We start from the raw sequence: 16080 nt of genomic DNA on the forward strand, positions 1-16080 counted from the left end.
AGGCTACTGCTCCTGCTTTTCTGATACTGATCATGACAATGAACTACTGTCAAGCAAGAAGCGACTTTCCTTAGCCGGTTCTTCCCTTGGCTGGCGCCTTACTCTGCCGCTCCCCCCATCCCCCCCCCTTCTCTCAGGGTCCTCTCCCCCTGCCTGTCCCTGCACAGCCCCTCCTGGCCATCACCAAACCCTGGAGGAGTGGAATGCACACAATGCTTCTCTTATAGGGCTATAGCCCTGGATCTGGGCATGCTCAGTAGCCCAGGCAGGTTTGTGGTCGCAAGTGCGGCATGTCCCCTGTCCCACACCTCTGTTAGCTGCCTGGCCCCAGCCCGGGCCCAAGCCCCCAGTTTCCCCAGACTTAACCCTTGCTACATTTCGGGCAACAACTGTGGCCCGCTTTGTGGGGTGGGGGTAGGGGTCAGTGAGCCGCGTGACCTCCCCCATCCCACTTCGGAGTCTCACTCCAGGCTCCAGCCCACGGCCCTGACACACAGGTAGGCTGGGCCAGTGCGAAGCCTCTGGGATCCTCAGAACTCAACCACTGCTACCTAAGGACCCCTTGCTTTGCAGAAGTGCCTCTGCTTCTCCTTGGACTGTGGGGCGATCGAGCTGTCACCGAGGACGGAAGAAAGGAAGGAAGGAGAAAGGTACAGTAACTAGATTTCAAAGTGCTGGCGTTGTTTGCCATGCCTTCGCTTCGCCCCCTCCTGCATCCCAGCCTCGTAGTTCTTAATTCAGCGGCTGTGGCATCGTCTGCGCTACACCCCATCCCCCATCCCCCCATCCTGGAAGGGGGGTCCTCCTCCAGCTTTGAGCGCCCACTTGCTATCTCCCAGGAATGCCCCCTGAAATGTCTCTGCTTGCTGATGGATCGATTGATAGATTGATTGTGAGTGCTCGACCGTGTCAGTGTATGTGTGTTCATGTGTGTGTGCACGCGCGCTCCCGCTAGGATGGACGGGAGTGGGAGCAAAGACTTGAGGGGGGGCGGGGACCTTCACTCTATTAGGGGGTCTCCGAAGGCTAGGGGCTTCCTCACTGGGTAAAGTGTGTGGTGGGAAGGACAGAAAAAAAGTGGGCTCTGAGTGTGTGTGTAAGTGCGCGTGTGCATGTGTGTGTGTGTTTGAGAGAGAGAATGAGAAAAGAGAGAGACAGAGACAGAGACACAGAGAGAGAGACAGAGCGACAGAGAGAGAGAATGTATGTGCGTGTGCGCGCACGAGGGAGTTGGGCATCACATTGTGGCCGAGGTAGAGGACCAGGAATGTGCTTGGGGAGAGGTGGTGCTGTTGTGAGTGTGCTTGTGTGTGTGCGCGCCGGTGCTCGCAGAGGGGAGGGGAGGGGAGGGGAGGAAAGACTTTGAGTGTATATAAAGGTGCAGCCTAGCTGTCAGAGGAATCGGTGTGTGTCCGTCCGTCTATCTGCCAAAGTGTGCGCAGCTCTGTGTGTGCGCCTTCCTAGCTGAGTCCCTCTTTCTGTGTGCTGTGTGTGTGTGTGTATGTGTGTGTGTGTGTGTGTGTGTGTGTGTGTGTGCGCGCGCGCTCGAGGAGTGAGAGTGTGCGGAGGAGCAGAAGTCCAGATCACGTAGAGACAGACAATCGCAAAAACTGCAGAGCAGATAGGAAGGCAAGCAGGGAGGGAGGGAGGAGGGAGGGAGGGAGGCAGGGTAGAAGAGAAGGAGGGAGGGAGAGAGGGAGGGACGGAGGAGGAGGGGTGGAGGGAGGCTAGCAGGCAGGAGCAGCCGGGCAGGCTTAGATGTGTCCGGATCTGAGAGGAGAGCAGAGCAGAGCAGAGGGGAGGCGAGCAGCCCAACCAAAGCGGCAGAGCTGAGGGGACGAGCAGAGAGGAAAGGAGAGGAGAGGGGAGAGGGAGAGGAGAGGTAGGTGCCCAGCCAGGGGCGGACAGGCAGGCTGGTCGCTCCATCCCCCACCCTGGCCTGCCCTCCCACCCAAGCACACTGGGGAGGTGGCGATGTGGTTGGGGGTGGGAGCGCAGCCCGAGTTCGCTAGGTGCCCTCGTAGCACAGGGCGTGCGGTCGCCGCCTCCTTATTGCCTGGGCTCTGGTACCCAGGGAATCCGCTCTGGTGGTGGGTGTTATCGGCAGCCCTGGACTCGGGCATCCAAAGGATACCCTACTTGTCCCCTGGCTCCGACTCTGCCCGTCTGCGGGCTGGCCCACCGGGGCTTCTCTTTCTCGGCGCCTTTGACCCTTTGCAACCACTTTCGTTGGGCCAGGGCTCCGCACTTGACTGGGACCTCCACGAGATGCTGCAGCTAGCTCGGTATGGTGGGTAAGCTGGGATCTCCCACACAGAGGAGCCGAAGCCGGGGTGGAGACGGAAAAAGGATTCTGAAAGGTCGGGGTTCTGGTTGGATCTGGGGGACATTGTAAGCGCAGGAAGGATGGAGGCGCCTGAATATCCCTCCTCCCCTTCTGCTCTGGTTCATTCTAGGCTGGCACGGGCTGAGCATGGGGCACTTTCAACATGGGGGAGGGGGGAAAAAGGGGGTTGCAGAGAGTCTCCAGCTCCTGAAATCCGGCATCCTCATCCCTGCCCCCCCCCATCTCTCCTCGGCTTTAAAGAGGCGTCTGGGAAACTCCAGCTGCTACCCTCGGTGGGTTGGGATAGGACTGCCCCTGTGCCAGTCGCTTAGCCCAAGCAGCTAAAGAAGGACATTTAGGGAAGCAACCCGGCCGGCTTCAGCCCCAGCCCTGGGCACGGGGTTGCGGCAATGCGGTACTCGCTGCTTCTGCCATCGGCCACCTCGGGACTCCTTTCGGAGCTCAGAGTGGCAGCATCTCTATTCCCTCGGTCTTTCCCTAGGCAGGCAAGCGGCTGCTTCATTTGCCATCTTCCCACTAGCCCTGTGCCTGCTCTGCTCCCCCGCTCCCCCTCCCCTTTCCCTCCCCCACCCTCTCCGGGCAGGAGATGTGATCATACGCTTCCAGAGTGGGTGAATGATTTTTGCTAAGACTTCCTATGTGTGTACATGCCTATCCCCGGGAGTCTGAGAGGGGCATCTGGCTGACAAAGCACCCCGCAGGACACTTGGGCTGGAGAGGTGCCTAGCAGCATCCCAAGAGTGGTTTAAGTAGTGCATTGTTTATCTACCTTTTGCTAAATGTTTGTTTAGCTTTTGCAAATCCCTGACTTTGTCCTTTTACCCTCTGCTAGGTTTTTATTCTTCTCCATCCCCTCTGCCCTCTTTCTAGTTTCTCTTAATCCCGCTGTTCTCTTTCTGGCTCCTTCTTGTCATTCTCTTCTCCTTGGAACTCCCTCTTTTCCCATTCTCTCCCATTCCAGCTGGCTCTCGTTTCCTTCTTTTCTAAGGGAGCTGCCTTTTTTTTAACTTCCTTCTAGCTCTTCCCTGCCCCCCCCCTTTTTGATACCCACAGTAGAAATCTAGAGGGGGAAGGGATCCATCCCCCTTTTCAATTGAGGCTCTGTTGATGTTTTTGTTTGCTTGTTTGTTTCTGGTTAAGATTTGGGTTGATACCTGAGAAAGAAAAGTGTCTAGAAATGGCTGAACTGGACATGGGTAGCTGGAGATGCGTGGCCATGCCAAGGCAAGGGGCTCCTGAAAAAAAAAAATCTTGTTTTGACAATGAGAGTTGTTTGGAGATTTTGGTGATGTCATTCTCATGAATTGTGACTTCTTGCACTACCAGTCATGTCATGCCAGCGACTAGGGTCAATGTATGGCTCTTGGAGCCTCCAATTCACATTCTGGGAGCACAGCTCTGTGTTTCTGTCTGGCCCACCTCAAAATGCCAGATCTGGCTAGGTCATGCATAATGGCTTGTCTACTTTTATAGATGTGATATGCTGTCATTAGAGACATTCCTCATGGGCCAAATAAACAAAGGGGTGTCTACAGGGTGTGTGTTTCTGCATCGGCTCCCCCTCTTGTGCATTCCTGGGCCATTTCGAGATTTTCCTGATAGTATGAAGATAAGCAGTTTGAAAGCAAAAACAGCTCACTGGCTATTGACCATGAAAAGGAATGACATGGTTAAACCTGCAACAAGAAAAAGAAAATACATGCTTTGTGTGTTTATGGAAATGGGTCTGGCAGAAATGTGTGTATGTATGCTGGGATATGTGAAGAGTTGGAGAAAATGGGTTAAGTTGCTTGCTATAGCATTAAACTCTACCAACAAATGTTATTCTATTTGCTTAGAGATCAGGGGTAAGAAGGGTGTGTGGGGGAAGGGGGAACAGCTGGGAACTGATTAATTTAAGACAAGAATCTGCTGTGACTACAGAGTATATCTAGCTCCCCAGTTAGAGCCACATAGGAATGTCGCTGTGTGAACTCCATATCCTAGGCAGTGGTAGACAGTGGTAAAAGTGGAATGGAGCAGGAGTTTGGACTGAGCATCAGCCAACATATGGACTGAAGCTAAAAAGGAAAGCCAAGAGAGACATGAAATAAAGTGAAGCAACAGTCTCTGTTATGCCAAGATAGATCAGCTATTCATCTCTGCTCTCAAATAGAAAATTCCTTTCTGTGGACTCCCTCTGGACAAGTTTTGTTGTGGTTGGTTGTTGCTATTGTGTGTGTGTGTGTGAGTGATGTCTGTCCTGTAGCTAGAGACAGCTCCCAGAAAACAAATCTTTCCCCTTCTCTCTCCCTTTCCAGTTCCTATAATAACACCTGTCTTCTCTTAAGACTGAAAAGCTCAGCAGTGAACTATTAGGTAGAATTTAGCCCAATTGTAGATGTAAGCTAAACCATATTGGTGTAGCTCAGAGATCATGGGATTTGTCATTTGACCCCATTGCCTAACCCTCACCACTCTTCTGCCTTGGAACCAATACACAGTATTGGTTCCAAGGCAGAAGGTAAGGGTTTATTTAAAAAAAAAAAACATGGGATTCAGAGAGAAAAGCTGAGTGACCTTGGGCAATTCACTTTTTCTGTCTAAAATCTAGTTTCCTGAGCTATACAAAGGGAAACAATACTGTCTATCCTATCTACCTCACCGGGAAACTGTGAACCTCAAAGTAGATGATAAATATAAAAGCAATTTGCATACTCTAAGATGCTAAAGAATGAAAAGATATTGTTGGTGGTGGTTGCTGCTGCAGTTGGATCTTTGCTCTGTGCCCCTTCTGCTTTTCTGTCTCTTAACTCCCTGGACTCCACACTAATCTTGCCCTTTTATTCTGTCCCTCAATCAAACCACATACTATTCTGCTCTCTGCTTTCTTTACCTTTCTGATCACCCGAACAACATAGAGAAGGGAAATGCACACACTAGAAACCTTTTTGGTTCTGCTTGTGGACTTGAGCATTCTAAGACTAGAGACCTTTACTCAGATTGGTACCCAGGGAAGCTTCAAGAGAAGCTGGATAGAGGCAATATTTGTGGAATGGCAGGGCTTTTGCCATAATTAGGAATCTTGCCTTTTATCTGTTGTCTTAGCCCTCCCCCATTATGTACATTCCACACAAGTCATTAGGACTACAGGCAAAAGAGATGTATGGTGTTTGGACTGGATTTTTTTTGGGGGGGATCATTTTTAGGTTTTGGTGTGTACTAAATTTCTATTGTTTAAATAAATATTTTAGATGCAGACATATATGTGTATCTCTCTCTGACATATATTCACTAAGGTTGAGTTTCTACCCAGATGAATTTTCAAGAGAATGATCATTGAAAAAAATGTTTTCTTTTCTTTTTTTTAGATTCTTTATCTTTATTCAGAAGCATAAAGTTGTTTGCTGAATGCAAGAAGATGTTGCTTTGGCTCTTTCTGGTTTTGTCTACCCCTATTTCTGCTTCGACAAATGCAGAGTCTGACCCTTCGGTGGAAATTTGCAATGTGTGTTCCTGTGTGTCAGTGGAGAACGTGCTCTATGTCAACTGTGAGAAGGTTTCTGTCTTCAGACCAAATCAGTTGAAACCACCCTGGTCAAATTTTTACCACCTCAATTTTCAAAATAATCTGTTAATTGTCCTCTACCCCAATACATTTCTCAATTTTTCACATGCAGTCTCCCTGCAGCTGGGGAATAATAAATTGCAGAACATTGAGGGAGGAGCCTTCCTGGGGCTCAGTGCATTAAAACAGTTGCACTTGAATAACAATGAATTAAAGGTTCTCAGAGCTGACACTTTCCTTGGCATAGAGAACTTGGAGTATCTCCAGGCCGACTACAATTTAATCAAGTATATTGAACGGGGAGCCTTCAATAAACTCCATAAACTGAAAGTACTCATTCTGAACGACAATCTGATTTCGTTCCTTCCCGATAATATTTTCCGATTTGCATCTTTGACCCATCTGGATATCCGTGGCAATCGAATACAGAAGCTGCCCTACATTGGTGTGCTGGAACACATTGGCCGTGTGGTTGAATTACAACTTGAAGATAACCCTTGGAATTGCAGTTGTGATTTGCTGCCTTTGAAAGCATGGCTGGAGAACATGCCATATAACATCTACATAGGCGAAGCTATCTGTGAAACACCCAGTGACTTGTATGGGAGACTTTTGAAAGAAACCAATAAACAAGAATTGTGCTCCATGGGAACTGGAAGTGATTTTGATGTTCGGGTCCTGCCGCCCTCTCAGCTGGAAAATGGCTATACCACCCCCAATGGCCACACAACGCAAACTTCATTGCAAAGACTAGTGACAAAACCCCCCAAAACAACCAATCCTTCCAAGATCTCTAGCATCGTAGCAGGCAAAGCACTCTCAAATCGCAACCTGAGTCAAATTGTGTCCTATCAAACCAGGGTACCACCGCTGACACCTTGCCCAATCCCTTGTTTTTGCAAAACTCATCCTTCTGATTTAGGCTTAAGTGTCAATTGCCAAGAAAAAAACATCCAATCGATGGCCGAGCTGATGCCCAAACCCTTAAATGCCAAGAAGCTGCACGTCAATGGCAACCAGATTAAAGATGTGGACACCTCAGATTTCACTGAATTTGAAGGACTGGATCTACTCCACTTGGGCAGCAATCAGATCACGGCAATCAAGGGCGAGGTGTTCCGCAATCTCACCAATCTCCGGAGGCTCTATCTCAATGGCAATCAACTAGAACGACTGTATCCTGAGATGTTTGCAGGTCTATACAACCTGCAGTATCTCTATCTGGAATACAACTGGATCATCGAAATCTTAGCCGGCACCTTTGACTCAATGCCCAATTTGCAGTTGCTGTATCTGAACAACAACCTCCTAAAGAGCTTGCCGGTTTACATTTTTGCAGGGGCTCCTCTCGCCCGGCTGAACCTGCGGAACAACAAATTCATGTATCTACCTGTGAGTGGGGTACTTGATCAGCTCCAGTCCCTTACACAGATAGACCTTGAGGGCAACCCATGGGACTGCACTTGTGACTTGGTGGCCCTAAAGCTGTGGCTGGAAAAACTCAAAGATGATATTGTAATGAAAGAACTGAAATGTGAAACACCTGTCCAGTTTGCCAGCATTGAGCTAAAGTCCCTCAAAAATGAAATCCTGTGTCCAAAGCTGCTCAACAAGCCCTCTTCTCCCTTCACTAGCCCCATACCTGCCATTACCCTCACGACACCAATGGGGCCCATCCGAAGCCCTCCGGGAGGCCCAGTCCCTCTGTCCATTTTAATCTTGAGCATTCTGGTGGTCTTAATTTTAACCGTGTTTGTTGCTTTCTGCCTCCTAGTCTTTGTGCTCCGGCGCAATAAGAAGCCAATTGTGAAACACGAAGGCCTGGGGAACCCAGAATGCAGCTCCATGCAACTGCAGCTGAGGAAACATGAGCACAAGACCAACAAGAAGGATGGGCTTGCAGCGGAAGCCTTCATTCCACAGACCATCGAGCAGATGAGCAAGAGTCACACATGTGGCTTAAAAGAGTCTGAAGCAAGTTTCATGTTCTCTGAGCCACCAGGACAGAAAGTCATCCTGAGAAATGCTCCTGAAAAGGACAAAGATCTCGTCCATGTGGATACCAGGAAAAGACTGAGCACAATTGATGAGCTGGATGAACTGTTCCCTGGCCGGGATTCAAATGTATTCATTCAGAATTTTCTGGAAAGCAAAAAGGAGTACAACAGCATCGGAGTCAGTGGCTTTGAGATCCGCTATCCAGAAAAGCAACAAGACAAGAAAAATAAGAAATCCCTAATAGGAGGTAATCATAGTAAAATTGTTGTAGAGCAGAGAAAGAGTGAATATTTTGAACTAAAAGCAAAGCTTCAGAGTTCTCCCGACTACCTACAAGTCCTTGAAGAGCAAACAGCTTTGAACAAAATATAGGTCATGCAGTCTTATTTCCTACAGAGGACATTTATTTAATGATGAAAGTGCCTTTTGTTGACTAACTTCCAAATTCTATATTATCAATAGGCATAGAGGCAGGTGTTTCCAAGGGTGTCAGATTAACTGTAGTCACATATGAGTTGTCAAAATAGAAAAGGATTTTGCCCTTTAATGGATTTCACTCCATAAAACTTAGACTGTGGAATCCTGTGGGGATACTGCAAACTCTATTGCCAAAGGGATGCTTTATATCCATATTACGCTGAATTGAACAGCAGGCAAGGGGCAAATTGGTTTTGTACCCCCTCCCCCATTGCAAAACCTTGGCTCCTTGTGATTTGTTTAAAGCAAACACAAGCAAACTGGTAGCGGTGTTTGTACCTCAGCTGGGTCCTTCATCTTGCACGTGGATTAAGTTGGTGGTGGAACTGGAGTAATCCTATGATTTGTGGCATTGTAACAACTCTGTTTAAAGCTTCTCGGAAAAGTTTTTTTTAAAAGCATGCAAAGAGAGAACATTTGGTAGTACTTGTAAATTGGTAACCTTTATGGCCTGCATCTTGAAACCACTGGATTTACTGATGTTAAATTGTGCAAACATTTGTTTAAAATATACCATGCATTACATACCTACTGAAAATAAATTTGAACACTTTAAGCATACCTGTCTATACATAAAATTTAAAAGAGAAAAAAATCAGTGTGATTTATACAGCATTTGTGGTGATTGGAAGAAATAATTGATGTTAATGCAGAATTAAATACAACTCAAAATCCAAATTATGACTAGAGTTTCTTCTCAGTTATGTGAACTAGTTACAATCCTCTAAGGTTGGCCAAAATTAGCCAAATGCTTACCATGTGAGCGCACCAGAAACTATTTTTGTAATATAATTCATATTTATGAAATACCGTGTACACTAAATAGCAAAATATGTACTCCTTAATATGTATTTAATATGCCTGACTTGTTTTCCTGATCACAGTACATCTATCATTCAATAGAAATTAAGACAGAAAAAAATAGACCAGCCTGAAAGCAAGAGATCGAAGTGTAGAGAACTATTCTGGATAAAGTGATCAGGTATAATTTAAGACAAACAAACAAATAAAAAAAAGGTGTTCTGTGCTATTCTTGTGAAATTAGCATATTATCTTCAGATTTGTTACCAATTGTGCATTTTAAAATAGATTCATTAGTTTTATAGTATCGTGTCTCTCAGACAGTTGGTATTTGCCATCAGTTGTCTTGCTTTTCAGGGTTCTACAGCTTAATCTAAATAGTTTTCACTACAAGTATTTACAAAAAAAGTAAAGAGTAAGGTAAATAAGTTAATCTTAATATGCACCAGTATACTGTTCCTTCAATCTCTGACCAATGTCAGATAATCAAGTGGAACAGTAAACATGGTCATCTTGCCTGGTAGAGGCCACGTTGTAAAATGCATTTATTGGTCTCAGTTCAGTTCACAGTGTTTTATAGTCCCATGACTCCCCAAATGACACCATTGTGGTTGTTTTGGCAGATAAGGTGGGAGTCAAACGGATCAAGATACTCAAACACCCATTCATCGAAGGTGTTTGCAAGATACAGAGACTCTCTCCCTCTTGGCAAAGTACCAATGGGAAAGCCATTCTGCTTTGACCTGCCTCCATTATGTTGCCCTCTGCCACCTTCTATAATCAATACATTGATCAATCCAGTGACAAGGAAAGTAAACAGATTTTCGTCATGCTTTTCAAGTGGCACTTCTGAGATGATACTGTGGCAGAAGTTCTAACAACAATCTTGGTGATAAACTCTTCACATCCAGGGCTTTCTGCATTTGCTTTGGGAGGATGTTTGGCATACAACTTAGATTTAAATATATATATATATATATGTATATATATGCATATATATAAAATCGGTTTTAAAAATATTTTAAAGGAGAGTGAAAAGAAATCTCTCCTCAGTTTTCACAACTCCTTGCTGGTGGTGCTCTTAGAACTTTAAGGTGTGTGGTTTCCTTGACACAAAGTTTGTGAGAGAAATTTATACAGATTTTCAAAAAGCCTGAAACAGCTACTGAATCCTGAGATTGAAAATTGGCATTAAGATACATGTGTGACAGACAGTGTTCAACTAAAATGCCATCTGAAATTTTATGATGTCATTACCAAACACATAAGCATCCGTGGAGTTAAGGATTCCTAAATGCATAGAGCTCTCACAAGACAAAAATGAACAAAAGCTGCAAGTGTTTTATTGGATCCTGCAATCAGTGAAGTAAGGATTGTGAAATCTAAAGTGGACGCTTCTATGATGAACACTAATGGTTTCATCAGCGATTTGGGGGTGCTAGGCCATTGTGATGATACCTTTTATCCAGTGTGGGCAGGCTAAAAGGTGGCCAGAAGATCGGCAATGAGAAGGCTTCCTGCCACAGTCTGAAGACTCTCTGTAACTAGCTAGCATATCGTCTGTATCTTGGTCTCGTGTGAGAGATTCAAAAACAAAAACAAAAATGTTCAATGTTAAAAAAAAGGAAATTCTAGAAGCATGGTTTTTTGGAGGTACTGACTAACTGAATGGTGGTTAGAAGACTAGTAGTTAAGGCTGAGATGCTATCCTTAACCAAATTCATTGTGCCTACATTATATAGTGTATACTATTTTGCACAGGTCCGTCCACAGTTCTTTTAGAAAATTTTACAGTATTGTACTTAGATGTAAGTTTTGGGTTGAGTGCAAAAGCTGTCAAGATACTATATCTCCATATTTTGTCGGTATAAATACAAACTTGATGTTAGTTTAATCCTTGGAGGGGTAGTGCATATATTTTTGGTTCAACATTTCTAGGAGAACTTGCATTCGAATGGAGAAAATCCAAGAACCACACCTTGTCAGTGTGGCTGGACAAATCATGGCTTTCTTGGCTCTATAAACATTTGAATGGATTCTTTTAGAGCTGTTGTAAGGGAAATGAGCTGGTATAAGCAGTAATGAAAGAGTTATTACAATATATTGTGTCCATGTATTCTCAAGTAAGTCTTAAATTATTTTTTTATGAAAATTAATAAAGATTAATCGTTTCTTTGAAAGAGTACATCTTTGTGTAATTATATCAGAAAGCAGCTATTCAAGTACAGTGGTTCAAGTACAGTGTAAACTGATGTGTAGTCAAAATTTAGCTTTTCTTGCTGAATATTAAACAGAATAAAGATATTAATCAGAAAATCATTTAAAGTCAGTTTCTTAGATTTGTTTCCTTGTTTCCTTTTATTTTTTCTTTTGTTTTAAAAGCCATAAGGATGCATACGTTATAAAGGGCATGGCCTCATGACTAATGTTAACAGACATCACATCTAGAAATTTATGGTGGTGATATTATTAATCTAGCTTATCTTTTGCATGATTTGTACATTGCTATTGTATGAAATGAGCACAGTGAGGTTCTTTTGTCATTATTGTTGTTGCATCCAAAGAGCTGGGGGAGGAAATATAAAAAGAATGTATTTATAATCACTATTTTGAAATAAAGTAAAGAAACAAATTGTATTGTTTTTACCCTGCTTTGATCATTAATATTTTTAGATTAATTTGTAGTACAGAATACAATTAATGCTATTTGGTCACTGAAAAGAAAATGTTTTAATGACCTCTGTTTGCTTTCAGCAACATCAAGGTATTAGACAGAATTTATTAAATGCCATTTTGTATGGGAAATTAATAAAATTGTTTGGTACACTCATTTTTAAAGCTAGAGTTTGTTAAATCTATTTATCTTTCCACTCATTATCAGGATAAATCAAAAGGTAGTTAAAAAGATTGCCATTTCTCTGAGGTTTTAGAATAAAGATATGTTGCTTCGGATAATGTATTTATTCAATGTCATTCTTAAACCTATGTTAAGAAGTATTTTGATTTCAACCACATTTTCAATTTGCATTCTCTCCAACCAGCAACCCCCTTGGAAAACTGTCAGATGGGGTTAGGAGCAATTGGTTTGCATCTGGCATTGTTGCTGATTGGCAAATATTGTTATTTGACATAAAAATGCAGTCAAATACTGTATCATAGAGTTTAGCTGAGTTTATAACAAGCCACCAGCTTGACTCTTTATAGCCCAATTACCCAGCCATGGCAATGTACTATCTATACAATTTGCTTTTGAAAAGATTATCCAAATAATCAGTCCATCAGTTTACTGTGGTTGTTATGTAGGAGAGAAAAAGAACTGATTCAATCTCCGTTGATCAGTGTCATTTGAAACTGAAAAGGGATGTGAACCATCTGTATTAATCAATAAATGTTAAATGAATATATTTATGTACAGGACATTACCTGGTAGAAAACAATGAAGAAAAAAGTGGTAATCTGATCTACACAACCACCATAAAGGAAAAGGTCATGCAATTATCACGAGTTCAGACAGCATAGCCAGTCAATTTGGGTAGGTTGGGACAGCATGTCTCAGTTTAGTTTTTGTTGCTTTATTTTTTTAAGCCACAAGCAGGTCAGTCACAGGCTTACAGGTTTCCCCTGCTCTTCCTGGTTTTCCTTAGGGAGTAATTGCTGAGGTCTTTGTTTCCCAACTCTCCAGTTAAATAGTTGAGATGGGGGAGTGGGGAAGGCAGGGCTGCCCTATTTTCAGGAAAGATTAAGGCCACTGTGGTCTGACCATCATTTCTTTGACTTGCTTTACCTGGATAACTGCACTACCTTCCATTTCAAATTGGCTGTGTAGAACAGAATTAACTAGGTACTCTATGGCTAGGTCTATATTTGTGAAATGAAGTGGAGAATTGATGCAAGTGTGAACATAAGTTAAATCCCCAAAATGCTCTTTCTTCCATTATATCGGCATTCGAGTTTTGTTTTGTTTGTTTTGAAAGAAACCTTTAATTATCTGGGTAATATTTTAGTTCTCCACTCTGCAGTACTTGTGTAGACCTAGTCTTCAGAGAAAACATATAAGTTATGTGGAGTGTCTAGAAGGATTGTTTTATCTGTACAGAATTGTACTTTATCTAGGTTTCAATGTCATTTCTTTTTAAGTGTTACCAATGCTTGTGTACACAATATGTTTGAACTACATTGGAAAATGTTGATTTAACAAAAACATCCTGTGGGGTTTTTTTTGGTGTGTATGTGTGTGTGTGTGTGTGTGTGTGTTTCTGTGTGTGGGTGTATGTGTGGGTGTGCACGTGTGCACGAATGTGTCTGATACCAAATAACTGAGTTGAATTCCCTTTTTGACAAAGGAAATAATTTCCATTGGTTACTCTGGTGTCAGGGGCAAAAAGAGTGGTACATTGAAAAAATTATTTGGAAAAGGTTTGTCCTCCTTCTTTCCCCACTTTCTGCGTGACCTGCTCCTCTCTTCTCCACCCCCACCCCCCACAAACAAACAATCGGGAAACCTTTCTGAATGCTGAATTTAATTACCTACAGAGTCCCAATTCACTGGAAAATTGTTCAACATTCCATGGTAGTTTCACTTTGTAGATAATGGCCAAAATATCCGAATGCAATACATTTAACGTATCCTAGTCCATATCATAAATAGAAAATCGCCTTCTTTCATCATATAGACTCTGAAATGGCCCTTGCAAGGTCTATTTACATCATATGTAAATGCAATGAATGCATTAATCATGGCATTTTCAACATCAATTTGCTTTCAGAAAGACTCACAGCAACATATGGAATTACATTTTTTTCTCCATCTGTGAGACCATATTCACTCTGCTGGCTCATTCCTCCCAATATTAGCCCTCCCTTTCACACAGCATGAGGTCCACCAGCTTAGGTCAATCTTGTTTAGGTGCCACTAAAGGAACTTATTTGAAAATGCAGTTCTAAGGTTCTGTTATCCTTCAAAATTGCTATCTTATATACAAGAGCACATCATGTGAGTCACGTCACAGTCGAAGAATTCTAAAATGACCATTCAATACATTTAATGTTGTTTGTGCCAATAAAAATCATTCGAATAGGTCACACCGACAGCCAGTTGAGTTTGTTAATTAGCTAATTATTTACACCTTTAAATTTAGAAGCTCAGCCTCATAGAACTTCAGCCAGGTTTTGATTCAAAGAAGCTAAGACTATACCTGCACCAAGAGAAGCATGTGCTGATGTAGGGTGCTAAGGCAGTCATCTAGATAAAAGAAAGACGATTTTTTTGCCTCAGTTATCAACAGCTTGACAATTTCACCATTTAATCAAAGTTGGGCCACTGTGTTACATGCACCACAAATGAGACTCAGGGTAGCCTCCTGGACCTTGCTTGATTTCCAGCCATTTGCCCCTTTCTTGGGCTCTGGTTGTGTTCCCTTCACACGTGAGCTGCGCCCTCAGCGTCCCGGTTGGATCAAATGAGATAACATCTGTAACATGATTTGCACACCTTAAAGTGTTCTGTCTCATCCTCGTTTTTGGTATTGTCAGTAGAAAAGAGTGCCCGCCTACAAGTCAGGTTCTTATGGGGTTCTCCTCCCAGCCCTGCTGCTTATCTGGGTGACCTTAAGCATGTCACTTGTCATATTTCATCCTTTCTTACGCCTATCTGTGAGAGAATTGAATTAGATCAGTTCCATCCCAGCTTTTTCAGCAGAAGGCATGTGATCAGAAGTCCAGATGTATGCAGACCACATGAAGCTGTCACAATTACAATTACAAATTGGTCCTGTTAACCTGCCAGCTAGCAGCAGTCCATTAAGCAAAGTTGGTAATGGACAGGTGGATGCTAGCTAACTAGGTAACTGATTTCTATCCATTACACTTCCTGGGGTCTGGAAGGCTACATTTGGCCCGGGGCCTACATGTTGGACACCTAGGAACTGAATGATCTCTCTGAGATCCTGCTAGTTCTGACATGCTCCAATTCAATGTGGAGAAGCTTATAGAATTTCATGTTTAATGCAATCCCTGGGCAACCAGCGAGTGTGGGTTGTAATAGACTTTATTCAGGGGAGGCTTATGAGGACATCTCAATCCCAGATGAAGAGCCCCAAAGTGTGAACTTGTATTAAGTCACAGCATGGAAGACCTTTTTTTTTCTCCTTAAGTGGTTAGTCGGCTACATTTATTGGGTTCCTACTGTGTACAGAGTAATGTGTTAGCATAAGATCAGGGAAGTAGATGGCTAAAGAGCCTTAAGAGAAAATGTCTCCTTGTCAGAAGAAACAATTGCTGGATTGGGATCATGGCCAAATCTTCTATTTTTCTTAAACTGAGATGAAATTAGGGCTGTGTCCACACAAAGGGACCAGTCTGGCTGTTTTGGCAGAAGCCATTAGTCAGTGGCTGAGGAATTAACTGCTTGATGGGTAGAACTGCTCAAAAGGCCTGTGCCTTTGGGGTCTGGACAGAACTTTAAGTCTTGAAATAGGCAAGTATTGCTCTTTTTGGAGGAAAGGGGAACAGGAGAATGAGACTTCAATCAGAACATATAGATTTCATTTTGATGGGGTATTGCACAGAGATTGCAACAGATAGTAGAATTCTGAAACATGGGGTAACAGGTTCCAAGGCTATTTTGCTGTTGTTGTTGTTGACTGTTGTTAATTTCCAAAAGCTTCATATCAATAAAAATCACCAAGAATATATTGGAGAGGCCAATTCATGAGAAGAACCCCAGGAAACAAATGTACTTTGCCACAGATTCCCTTGTTCCTTAGCAGGATGACTCAGGCTTGCCAAGTCCTCACTGCTGGAGATTCTTCTCTTCTGCTGTTTACAAACAGCAAACATAACCTATGGTACGAGGTAGCTTATGGATATTTTTCAGTCTGGTGCAGGAAGAAAAAACAAAGTCAGAAGGCAG

General features: G+C 43.4%; 1 protein-coding gene across 2 annotated transcripts; it reads left to right on the forward strand.

Moving 5' to 3' along the window:
* The first annotated feature begins 237 nt into the window (after positions 1-237).
* Positions 238-13371, forward strand: SLITRK4 (SLIT and NTRK like family member 4). Of its 2 annotated transcripts, XM_056809722.1 has the most exons (3): positions 238-650; positions 5698-8139; positions 9794-13371. In XM_056809722.1, exons 2-3 carry the CDS (start codon positions 5748-5750, stop codon positions 9910-9912), a joined length of 2511 nt encoding a protein of 836 aa, XP_056665700.1. In that variant the 5' UTR covers positions 238-650; positions 5698-5747; the 3' UTR covers positions 9913-13371. The 2 variants fall into 2 exon arrangements, with proteins under 2 accessions (XP_056665700.1, XP_016282226.1); XM_016426740.2 differs by lacking the exon at positions 9794-13371 and having other exon boundaries at positions 239-650; positions 5698-9047.
* Positions 13372-16080: the final 2709 nt, after the last annotated feature.

Source organism: Monodelphis domestica, chromosome X, assembly GCF_027887165.1.
Source record: "Monodelphis domestica isolate mMonDom1 chromosome X, mMonDom1.pri, whole genome shotgun sequence".
Classification (NCBI taxonomy): Eukaryota; Metazoa; Chordata; class Mammalia; order Didelphimorphia; family Didelphidae; genus Monodelphis; species Monodelphis domestica.